General features: G+C 48.6%; 1 protein-coding gene across 1 annotated transcript in view; it reads right to left on the bottom strand.

Annotated features, from left to right (window-relative positions):
- TRABD2A (TraB domain containing 2A) overlaps positions 1-12,511 on the bottom strand; it is a 54,056-nt gene extending 41,545 nt beyond the window's left edge. Inside the window, 4 exon segments of the mRNA XM_053743504.1 lie at positions 392-874; positions 877-946; positions 9,958-10,484; positions 12,430-12,511. Of these exon segments, the coding sequence (XP_053599479.1) occupies positions 392-874; positions 877-946; positions 9,958-10,484; positions 12,430-12,511 (1,162 nt within the window).
- Positions 12,512-12,661: the final 150 nt, after the last annotated feature.

The following is a 12,661-nucleotide window of genomic DNA, read 5'->3' as shown; positions in this document are numbered from 1 at the left end:
TTCTCATTAGTGGTCTGTTCAGAACAACTTTGTAAGCAGTCCTGGAGCATCCAGTAGTGTCTTTCCCCAGCGCTTTATCTCTCGAAAGTTGTTGAGAGAGTTCAGGTTGCCTATCTTTAATTCTTCTTCTGAACGCAGTAAATCAAAGGAGCAACACAAGATCTTTAACCCACTGAGCAAGGCTGAGGATTGAATCTGCATCCTCATGGATGCTAGTCAGACTCGTTAACCATTGAGCCATGAGGGGAACTCCCCAGAGTACTTCTTGAGCAAAGGCAATTTTTAGGTCAGCTGGGCTTTTGATCCATTTCCCACAGTATTGTAATTCAATAGGCCCAGCTACACCATCAACTGCCACCAAGTCCTGCAAACAAAGAGGATCTTTCTTGTGAAAAGTTCAGCCCATTCAATGGATGACACTGCTCTTCCACCTTCTCCACTGCCCCCGTCTGTTTCCTCAGCCGCTTGGCCTCCTGGGCAAGGCACAGGTCTAAGACGGGCACCCCACGGGACTTGGTGTCCGCTTCGGTCAGGGAGTTGACCATGAGCATGACCCAGATGGGCCTCTTCCACTCCCAGTTCCCAGCAATGGCACTGAAAAGGTAGTCTGCATAGAGACCCTTCCGGTGCTGGTCAGGGGTCATCCACGAGGGCATCATGAGCTTGACGTACTCTAGGTGGTGCTTGAGATGGCAGTAGATGTCCCTGGGGAGCATGTCCTGGAAGTTCTCACCCTGGGGCAACATCTGACAGCTGGTGAGGGCTGAGATGGTAGAGGGGTCCATGAGGTCCAGCTCAAAGTACATGATGCCGCTCTGCCGGAAAGCCTCCTTGGAGTTGTCAGGGATGAAGTCCCAAACCCGGGTATACGGACATGGATCGCGCTAAAGAAGTAAGACGGTGGGTCTCGCTTGATGGTCCACAAGAAGGAATTCAACTCACTTTGCTAAAAGGAAAAGTGACAACATGGAGATATGCTAGGGAGGGTCAGGAACTTGAGCAGTGAATGAGAGAGACAAGTCACCCTGCAGGAGAAAAATGGTCAAAACAGGACTTGGACTTTTGAGTCCAGGTAGATTCACCTGCCAGAAGCAGAGGTCCTCAATGCAGCCTGAATCTTAGCATCCTTTACCCTCTTCCATCAAAATGTTGATTAAACATGAGAAAGCAAGACAATCACCACCTCTGAGTTTGCCCCAGACTGGCTCAAGCAACTGAACAGGAGTAAAAGAGGGGATTCTTGGAGTTCCCTGGTAGCTCAGCAGGTTAAGGATCCTGCATTGTCACTGCAGTGGCTTGGGATCAGAGGTGATATTTTTAAGGCTCTCCTGGTGACTCCAGTGGGTAGCCAAGGTTGACACCACCGTCCTAATGAACCCCGGACTTCACAGTTTGCCCCAGTCCCTTGAGGATATGGATTGTCCTATTGCATTTCTCTCTTACAAAAGCCTTCTGGTTCAAGAGTAGAGAACTGGGTGGTGTTTCCTGGATACTCGCCCAGCAGTTTTATGGGCTGAGCAGTGGTTACATCCACCTGAGACCAGGCCACTTTGCCCTTTAGCTCCAAGTGTCTCTCAGACTCAACAGTGGGCATTTATGATACATTAGTTTATTAAGAGAGACTGTGCAAAGAAGTCTGTGCACAAGGCAGCCCTCAAGTTCAAATGTAAAGGTCAGACACACGCATGGGATGAGCCACACATTAAGCAGCCAGAAATGTGAATATTCAGGTTTTATAGGAAAGAAAATTTGGAATGTATTCTCTTTACAAAGGCTTCATTTCAGCAGCCTTTTAAGTAACAGGCTTTCCTGGGTTGTTGAGTTTCAATTTACAATCAGTTCTCATGATTTGTTGTAGTTATGTTCTATAGAGTTACTCTGAGCACTGACTTACCAAATGCTGAACGATTGCTCCTAGGGGAAATACAAGGTTAGGTTCCTGTGAGCCTCTGGTCAAGACATTTTCACCAACACATCAATATATAACCTTGTCTTCTGTGTGCTTCTGTTGAAACGTACTTTAATATATGTTGTTGATTCAGGAACATTGAATTCACAGCCAACAACACTATCACTCGTATCTGAATAAAGCTCATCTAACTCATGTGGGCACATCACTGCTTTCCTGTGCTTAGGAGCACCAGACAGCACATCAGCGCTAGGCCTGAGTTTGTTTTAGACAATGAAATCGCCTGTAAAAAGCACCAAAATGAAGAGAAAAAAAAAAAAGCAGCACCAAGTAGACCACAACCAGTACACTTGTTACTTGTTTCTAGTTTGGGAGCTGAAGCCACAAGGCAGACATCGACTCATTTGACCTCAGCTGGGAGCATGTGCATCAGGCCACTCGAATTTGTCCCAGTTCTGGGCATGTCTGCACACGACCAGGAAGGCACAACCAGCATTGAGGTGACAGATCAATCTTAACAAGAAGGCAAATTCACAGGCGTGGAATCCACCAATGATGAGAATCAACTGGTAGTTACGCTTCTGTGCTACTGTTTAAGCAATGGCAACCGTTCTCAAGTGGCCTGTTACAAAGATTCTCAAAATATAAGACCGATGAGGGTGGAACTGGCTGAGGCAGGGGCCCGATTCTCACAGCCTTCAACCTTCTTTTCTCTACCTGTTCCCCTGTTCACAAAAATACCATTTGTCCACTCAGATGAGAGCAGAGGCCAGCAGGTAAAAATCTGGGGGGGGGTGCGGTAAGATAAAGGTGGGGTGAGGTCAGAGGCCAACAAGCCCACAATTCTCCACAAAGGGCATCAGCTGAGCAGCCCAAGCAGTGCTGGCCACTTGGGAACAGGCCCGTTTTATTTTGGTTTGGTTTTGGCTTATTTCTGCCCAATACACTTAATCTCCCTAAGGTCCCATCCTACCTCAAAATACCTAACTTCGCTTCAGAAACAAAGTCTGTTCAACTGTATGTGTCCATTTTTAGTTCATTATTTATCTTCTTGTTGACTTTTCAACTAGTGTTAGTCTAGAAAAAAGGGTCACTGTATGATCTTTTCACTGAAAACTGCTCACATTTTTTTTACCTTTTTTTTAGGGCTCCACCTGAAGCATATTGAGGTTCCTAGCCTAGGGGTTGAACCAGAGCTGTAACCAGAGGCCTACACCACAGTTTATGGGAACGCCAGATCCTTAACCCACTGAGCGAGGCCTGGGATCAAAGCTGCATCCTCATGGATACCAGTCAAATTCATTTCCACTGAGCCACAATGGGAACTCCTTTTTTGTTTTTTAAAATTTTTTTTTTTTTTTGGCTGCATCCATGGCATGCAGAAGCTCCTGGGCCACAAGTTGAACCCAGGCCACAGCAGTAACAATGCTGATCCTTAACCTGCTGAGCCACCAGGGAACTCCTGTTCAGGTTTTTTTAAAAAAAAAACAAAACTCATGTTCTGGCGCCTCACCATGCAATGACAGGAATGATGTGGAGAGCAGCTGGCTGATCTTGACTACTCACTGTGTGCCAGGCACCATCCAAGTGCCGCACATGGATGGTTCTGCTGGATTTGTTCAACACTCATTTGTTTCCCAATTACTGATGCTGTAACCCCCCAAGTGCCAGGCACAGCTCTTGGGCACTAGGCACCAAGAATACAGCAATGAGGAGTTCCCATCATGGCTCAGTGGTTAACGAATCCGACTAGGAACCATGAGGGTGCAGGTTCGATCCCTGGCCTCACTCAGTGGGCTAAGGATCCGGCGTTGCCGTGAGCTGTGGTGTAGGTCGCAGATGTGGCTCAGATCCCACGATGCTGTGGCTCTGGCGTAGGCCGGTGGCTACAGCTCCGATTAGACCCCTAGCCTGGGACCCTCCACATGCTGCAGGAGCAGCCCTAGAAGTGGCACACACACACACAAAAAAGAATACAGCAATGAATGAAGCACAGGTCCCTGCCTCGGGTATATTAGTGATAACTGCTACAGTGAACATGAAAGCAGAAAGGGAGCAGGAAGTACTGGTAGGGTGATCAGGAAAGTCCCTGAATGTGGAAGGCAGGAGACAAAGGTCAGGGAGGTCACCAAGGCCAGGCCACAGAGGGCCCATGAACCCCTGGAGGGTCAGAGGCCTTTACACCAAGCAGGCACGTTTCTGTGAGTGACATCAGCTGACAAGGTTGTTAATAGGATCACTCTGGCAGTGATGATGCAGACCACTGAGAGATGAGGGTAGACGAAAGAAGGTCAGGTAGGGAGTTACTGAAATGATCCAAGTGAGAGAACAGCATCGTGGTGGCAGAACTGATGAGAAGTGATCAGAGTCTGGCTGTGTTCTGGAAGCTGGAACTGACAGGCTTTGCTGTTGAACTGGTGAATTAAAAAGACAATCTGTATGACTGGGTCACTTTGCCGTGCAACGGAAATTGCCAGAGCATTGTAAATCAACTATAACAGAAAAATAAAAATCTTATGAAAAATATTAAATTAAATTTAAAAAAGACAAAGTTATCATCAACCCAGATGGGGTGGAAGAGGACTTGAGGGGAAGGTCAGAAGTTTGTCTGTGGCCCTGGGGAATTGAAATGTCAAGCAGAGGTCCAAGCTGGCAGGTCGAGTGGACCAGCAGACCCATGCGGCTGGAGTCTGGGAGTCTGAGCCAGAGATAAAAATTAGGATGTTGTCACCATTTCGATTTTATTTAAAGCCATGGGGCTAGACAGGATCTCCAAGGGACTAAGTGTAAACAGGAGAGGATGGGTCTAGAAATGGTCTAACTTTGTGAAGTCAAGGGAAAGAATAGCAGCTCAAAAAAGGGAAGAACCCAGTGAGACAATTGGGGAAAAATCAGAAAAGCAGGATTGGGGAATTTCCATTGTGGCTCAGAGGAAACAATCCCAACTAGTATCCATGAGGACATGAGTTCAATCCCTAACCTCAATCAGTGGGTTAAGATCTGGTGTTTCTGTGAGCTGTGGTGTAGGCCGTCAGCTGTAGCTCCAATTTGACCCCTAGCCTGGGAACCTCCATATGCCATGGGTGAGGCCCTAAAGAGACAAAAAAGAAAAGAAAAGAAAAAGAAAGAAAGAAAAAAGAAAAGCAGGATTGAAGGAAGAGCTTGAGGAAGGAGAAAGTAAGACCACGCTGGAGTTGCCGCTGTGGTGCAACAGGATCAGAAGCATCTCTGGAGCGCTGGGGTGCAGGTTCAATCCCTAGCCCCATGCAATGGGTTAAAGATCTGGTGTTGCCACACCTGTGGCATAGGCCACAACTGGGACTGGGATCTGATGCCTGGCCCAAGAACTTCAAATATGCTGCTGGGTAGCCAAAAATAAATAAATAAATAAATAAATAAGCCAGTGGGTCGGGTGTGGCTGATATACCAAATCTTAAGTCTAGGATTTGACAACTGACCTCTGGATGGAGTAACACCGAGGTCACTGGGGACCTGGACAAGAACAGTTGAGGTGGCATAGGGGGTGGAAGGCCTGCCTGGTGCCCACACAGGAGAGATTAGGAAGAGAGGAAGAGGGAGAGTAGATACACACTAAGTAAGACTCTGGTCATCAGCAGATGGAGAAACAGGTTTGAGAGGTTTATTCCCGTTACCCAAGGTCTCATTACTGCTAAGGAGCAGAGCCAGGATTTGAGGCCAGGCAGGTTGGCTCCTGAGTGCCAGGTTTTAAACACCACATTATGCAGCCTTAACATGCAACAGGCTTCACTCCAGATTTAGACTCACGTCTTTTGCAATTCCTACTCTGCCAGGTACACCCAATCTGGGGAGTGTCACCTGACACCTCATCTAGAAAGGTGCTGTCCAGCCCCTCTTTGGGCCCCAATGACCTGCCCAGATGAATCCACACTGACATCTCTTTTTTTTGGCCACACGCACAGCACTCGGGACATTCCCAGGCCAGGGATCGAACTCATGCCACAGCTGGATCCTTAACCACTAGGCCACCAGGGAACTCCTTCCCACCAACATCTTTAAATCCTCCTTTAAATGCCGCATTTCCCCATTCTCTCTTTTCAGGAGAACACAGCCTAAAGGGTTTTTCCCCTTTTCTTTCTTTCTTTCCTTCTTTCTCTTTTTTTTTTTTTTTTTTTTAAGCCAGGGGTTTTAAAGTGTTTTTAAAGACAGGATCCTTATCTTGTAGCGTTTCTTCAATAAATGGAGTTCTGTTCTGACCCGGGAGGGCAGCCTGTCCCCCACCCTGGCCACTGACATCCCCCTACCAGGCCCTTTAGGTGGAAGGGTGTTCAGGGCTTCTGAGCAGGGAGCACTCACCTTGCCTTTGCCCACAGGCAAGCCCCTAGGTGGCTGCACTGATCTGCAGCTGCTCCTTCACACTGACACCCGCAGGGAAGGGCTATTTGTCCCCACAAAAGATAAAAGAACAAGCTTGGTCTACCACCTCCCTTTTCACTAAAAAGGCGGCCCCCACAGGCTACCAGAGGGAGCCTTGTATCTTAACGTTCTGCTGGGATTTCAAAGAAAAAAAAAAACCTTAACACCATTAACATTTCTTTCCAAAGAAAAAGACATGTTTATAGATGACAGAGACAAAAGTTCTGTCGACTGAATTACCAGAGATTTTAACACACACACACACACACACACACACACACACACACACACACACACACGTGCATAATCCATGCAGTGAAACAAAGAAGCATGGAGTTCCTGTCGCGGCTCAGAGGTTAACGAACCTGACTAGCATCCATGAAAACTTGGGTTCCATCCCTGACCTCACACGGTGGGTTAAGGATCCCGTGTTGCGGTGAGCTATGGTGTAGGTCACAGATGTAGCTCGGATCCTGCGTTGCTGTGGCTATGGTGTAGGCCGGCAGTTGTAGCTGCGATTCGACCCTTAGCCTGGGAACCTCCATGTGCCTTGAGTGCAGCCCTAAACACACACAAACACACACACACACACACACACACACACACACACACAAAAGAAACAAAGAAGCACAATGAAGGCTTGTGTAATGTGGGCTATGGCCCTAAACCATGGCCCCACTCAGCTCCTTCCATCCCAGCTCCTGGACCTGAGATAACTAACTGCTCTTTTTCAAGTGTACCCTTCAGCAGACCAGCTAGAATGATCCTCAGGTAAGTTGGCCTTTTCTTTTTTTCTTTTTCTTTTTACAGCCCTACCTCCAACATATGAAGGTTCCCAGGCTAGAGGTCAAATTGGAGCTGCAAGCCGCAGGCCTACACCACAGCCACAGCAACTCCAGATCCGAGCTGCATCTTCGACCTACTTTGCAGCTTGCAGCAACACCAGATCCTTAACCCACTGAGCAAGGTCAGGGATCAAACCTGCATCCTCACAGAGACTGTGTTGGGTTCTTAACCCATGGAGCCACAATGGGAACTCCTAATTTATCCTTTTCATTCAACAAATATTTGTTGAGTAGACTACTATGGCCAGGTACTTTTTTTTTTTTTTTTTTTTTGGCCGTACCATAGCATGTGGAAGTTCCCAGGCCAGGAGTGGAAACCATGCCACAGCAGTGACAACACCAGATCCTTAACCACTAGGCCACCAGGGAACTCCCAGCCAGGCACCCTTGCATGCACTGAGATGAAGCAGCAAACAAAACAGACAAAAATTCCTATTCTTGGGAAGACTGGGGTGGGGAAGGGGAAGCAATAAACAAAAATTTTTATCAGATGGTGGTTTTAAGTGTCACACAGAAAAATAAAGCAGTAAAAGCAGATAGGAAGGTGGAGGTGGGGAGGCAGGAGAATGAGGTAGGGGCGTGACATAATCTTTAATAGGTAATTGGGAAGAGTCTCGTTGAGAGAATTTGTGCAAAGCCAGGATGGAAGTGTGGGCACAAGCGTGTGGATATCTGCAGGGAAAAAACAGAAAGCATGAAAGGACACTGGTAGGAACAATAAAGAACCCTCTAGAGTTCTGTTTGCGTGTTGATAAGGTAGTGACTCAATCTGTGTGGTGCTCAGGGTCAAGCCTCCTTTGTCTGTGGCAGACCTGGGCTCAGAAGACCCCTCTAATGATTAACCAAAGTTGAAAACCAAACCAGCTAGGGAGCCACGGTCCTCCCAGAATGCTGCAGGAGGAAGTCGCCACACCCAGATTGGAGACTGGATTCCAGAGCATCATTCTACATTCTCAATATCCCTACCTGCTGGGGAACCCACCCAACAGTGAGTGCCCTCTACAGCATGCAAGTGAAGCAGACAGCCCCACCACTGGCTGATCTTCTGACCTTCGCCCAGGACAAGGCAGTCTGCCCATCCAATAGAACATAAGTTCTCAAAGTGTGTTCCAGAAACCTGTGAATTTCCCCAAGTCCCTTTCAAGCAGGCTGTAGGGTCAGAGGTATTTTCACCATAATACTAAGATATCTTCCTCTTTCACTTTCATTCTCTCTCAAGTGTACAAATACAATATTCCAGAGGCTACAGATTTCTAGATAACATCGTCCTCCGATGGTTAACGGCACTTGCATTCTTGTGATTTACTAATATTTCTGTTAGCTCACATAAATGTTTTAATAAGCATGTCCATTAAGCCATAAAAATAAAAGCTCTTTGGAGTCCTCAATACTTTTTTAGAATGTAGTGGGCTCCTGACTAAAAAGTTTGAGAACTGATGGAATAAAAGACCCACTGAGACAGATTCAAAAAACGAGAAAAACAGAGACTTGTCAAGACTCACCGGATAATATAATTATGAGTTGGTAAGAGACAGGCAAAAGTGCAAGGCACTCTGCTTTCATACAAAAGGATGGACTTCTGCTTTGTACAACAAGCCCGCAGGGGCCACACCTCAGCAGAGTTAGGAACTTTCCCTGGTGTCCAACTTCCCTCTCCAGCCACCCTGCCTCCTGCCTTCCTGAAGGGGAAAGTCCTCGCGTGTCTGCAGCTCAGAGGGCATTAGGCACACCATGCTCCCGGAGTAGCCCAGTGCTTCAGGAATGGCTCAAAGAGGCCACCCTAACTTTTGCGGTTTGGATGATGAATAAAATCACGGATAGAGGTGGCGTCGGCTCTGGATGCTGCGCAGCTGTCACCGAAAATGGGCAGACCGCTTAACTCTGGCACCCGAAGGCGCACGGCCTATGATCACCCTCCCCAGCGCCAGGGAGCCACATAGATCGGATCCACCGATGCAATCTCGCAAAATTGGACGTCCACAGCGCTCAGAAGCGAGGGACTTAAGAATGGCAAGAAATTCCTGAGCGTAAGAAAATTGATCAGGAAAAAAAAACGCTCGTCTAGAAAGAGGTCTAGCCTGGGAGACACCAGACGTGCGGGTTTTCCTCTCGGTTTCTGCTCCCATGGGGCGGGGTGGACCCGGGCAGGTCAATGGACCTCTGCTCTCCTCACCCCAAAACGCTTTTGCGAAGATCGAAGGAGGCGCCCAGTACAGGAACGCTAGGCTATCAGATTCTGTCTCTCTACGAATGCGCTCTGTGACCTGGAGCATATAAGTCCCTCTCTGAGCCTCAGTTTCCCATATCAGTAAAACGAGAGGAGTGACTTAAACTCCCCCAAATTCCTCCTAACTCAGGCACTGAATAGACAAAGGTTAAATCAAGCAGCTGCTGGGGGCTATTAGCATTTCGATAAGAGCAGAAATGAAATGCTAGGGGAAAGCCGGCAGACAAACCTCAAAGTAAATGTACCCGAGTCTGGGGCCCACTCGGTCTTCGCGGATTCATCCCCCAAATGCCCGCGAAGCAGGCGGGCGAGACCCGAGCGACCCTGCCCGGGACTCCCTTCGGCTGTCGAACGGCGAGAGCTTGGGGACAGGGTCTCGCGTGGTCAGAGGGCTGCGACTCAGCTGGAAAAGGACATCCGGGGGCGCGGCGGGAGGCGCAAGCCAGGAGGCGCCGCCAAGCGAGGTGGCACCCAGCCCGCAGAGTGGGCTGGGGGTCCGAGTGCACCGGGTGCTCAGAGGGATTGGGAAAGGAACCACCCCAGAGGGGCCGGGAGACCACCGCGCCCGCTACGCTCCTTACTTGGGGCTTGAGCTCGCAGTTGGCGTAGGCGGGGGCGCCGAGCGCAGGGGCTGCGCTCGCCCGCAGGAGGCAGAGGGCGGGCAGCAGGCAGAGGGCGGGCTGCAGGAACCAGCTTCAGGGGCTCATCCTTCTCTCCGCAGCTCCGAAGCCCGGAGAGCAGAAGGAAGAGGGTAGGTAGCAGTGGCCGCCAGGCCCGGCTAGCCACTGGTTGTGGAGCGGCGGACTCGCCGTGCGCCCGCCATGGCTCACGGGGCTCGAGGGGCCGGGGGCGCTTGTTAGTGGCCCCGCGCCTCTCGCCCGCTTGTTCCGGCCGCCTTCGGTCGGAGGCCCTGCGAGTCCCTCGGCTGCGGCGGCGGCGGCCACGTGGGGTCGACCCCGAACCCGACCCCGCCCAACCCCTCCGCCGCCCGTCGGCCCCGCGCTGAGGTGGCCGCGGGAACGCCGTCCACTGGTTCTCCCGCCCAAACCCTGTCCCGGCCACCGGCCACTTCGCCAGCCGGCCCGAAGGGCAGAGGGAGGCCCCAGGGCTGTCTTCTAAATTCTGCGGAAAATCGTACTGGCTACTGTCTTTACGTCTGCGTTCATGTTGCCAAGACTCTTGATGGACAGGCCAAAAAAATAAATGAACGTCTATTTTAAATGGCAAGTTTTTTAATACAAATGGAAATTCTGTCAGTAAAAGAGGGGAGTAGTCCGTGTGTGCATTCACTTAAAATCGGGAACCACAGAAGCCAGGCACTCCATTAGCTGCCCTCTTAAAGGGATTGGGGGAGTTAACTGGAAGGATGTTAACAGCGAACTCGAAGGTTAACTGCAAAGATTAAATGACTTTTTGGAAAATCACCTCGGGTGACGCACAGAGTAAGTTTGCAAAATGCAGTAGGTCTCATTCAGCTCCAAACTCCCCAAGGGACTTTTCACAGCAGGGACCCTTCAGGAAGAAAAAAAAATGATAAAAGCGACTAGCTGTGCTGGGCCTCCCCCACCCAAAGCCCGGGTTCGCTCCACCACCTCCGTTTACAGCCTAGCCTCGTGCGTGTTTAACCTCCGAGCGGGGTTTAACGGAGCATTCGTAGGCAGGGTACCTTAATTGTTTTAAATCTTGATAATTTGGGGGGATTTGAAGGAAACTTTGGTTAGCGGGTGGGAGAGAGTGGCTCAGATTTGCACACAATGGGAGGAGGGGTTTCCTGAACCTCCAGGGCCCAGGTTTTAAAAGGCACGTTTTTCAAGCTTTGTTTCCACAGCGGCGGGGGCGGGGTGGGGGTGGGGGTTAAGGCTTCAGGAGAGAAAAGGAAAGTGTGTGTGTGTGTGTGTGTGTGTGTGTGTGTGTGTGTGTGTGTGTGTGTGTATGAAATCTCTTCTTCCTGTTGTAGATTCGAGTGAGGATTTGCTTTCTGGTGTTGTCTCGCTCCATTCTTGAAATGACTCATTCTTTTCATGCCTGCGGCAATCATTGGTCCCCCAGCGGACCCCCGAATGCAGCCTGTCGGGACTCTCAAGGGGCCAGCGCTGCCACCTACTGGCAAAAAAAAAAAAGAAAAAAGAAAAAAAAATTCTCTGTGCGATGCAAGCATGAACTCAAAAGGAAGTAATTAACTATAATTTCACACTCTTTCCCCCACTTAAATGAATTCTCACCCAGTCAGCTGTGGCTAAAGGATAGAGGAGGCGGAATAATACGTGGAAAACATGACTGAGTTTATTAATTTTCTCTTATTGTATCTTTTCTATTACTTTGATTTCTGCTTTTACCTTTATTATTTCTTTCTACTTTCTTTGGGTTTACTTGGCTCTTTTTCTAGCTTCTGAAGGTGGAAACTTAGATCATTGACTTTTTAACTTTCCTATTTTCTTTCCCTTTTTTTTTGTTTTGTATTTTTAGGGCACCACCACAGGCATATAGAGGTTCCCAAGCCAGGGGTCAAATCAGAGCTGTAGTCACCAGCCTACACCACAGCCACAGCAACACAGGATCTGAGCCGTGTCTTCGACCTACACCACAGCTCACCGCATCGCCAGACCTTTAACCCATTGAGCCAGGCCAGGGATCAAACCTGTGTCCTCATGGATGCTAGTCAGATTTGTTTCTGATGATCCACAATGGGAACTCCCTAAACTTTCCTATTTTCTAATATAAATATTAAATTTCCCTCAAAGCACTGCTTTAGCTGCATCGCACAGATTTTTCAAAAGTTTTAATTTCCCTGGTGATTTTTTTTCTTTGACCATGGGTAGTTTAGCAGTATGTTGGTTAATTTCCAAGTTATGGATTTTTCCTAGCATTTGTTGTTACTGATTTCTAATCTAACTCCATTATACTCAGAGAACATAATCTATATAATTTCAAATATTTTAAATTTACTAGGATTTGATTCAAGGCCCAAGATATTGTCAGGCACTAAGTTTGAAATGTCTAGTATAGGGATAATTTTTTTTGATAGATCTTTCTGCCTTAGTCAGACCCATTACCCTGAATGTCTTTTTGCTCTTTCCCAAGAATGAGATCTTTCCTCAAGAGCAAAGTTTTCATGATACACAAAGGATTTGCCATGGCTTCCACTTCACCTCTGTGCCTTTGCCCTGCCCAGCTTGGCCAGCCTGCAGCCATCCAAGTCCTGAGTCACTTACCACATGGCAGGTTTCCCAGAACAGTCAACACAGCTGCCTCCTACTGTTCATACTTCTGTTTAACCCCCTCTCC

Source organism: Phacochoerus africanus, chromosome 5 (genome assembly GCF_016906955.1).
Source record: "Phacochoerus africanus isolate WHEZ1 chromosome 5, ROS_Pafr_v1, whole genome shotgun sequence".
Lineage (NCBI taxonomy): Eukaryota > Metazoa > Chordata > Mammalia > Artiodactyla > Suidae > Phacochoerus > Phacochoerus africanus.
The sequence above is the reverse complement of the archived record's forward strand: the minus strand, read 5'-3'. Positions and strand labels throughout refer to the sequence as shown.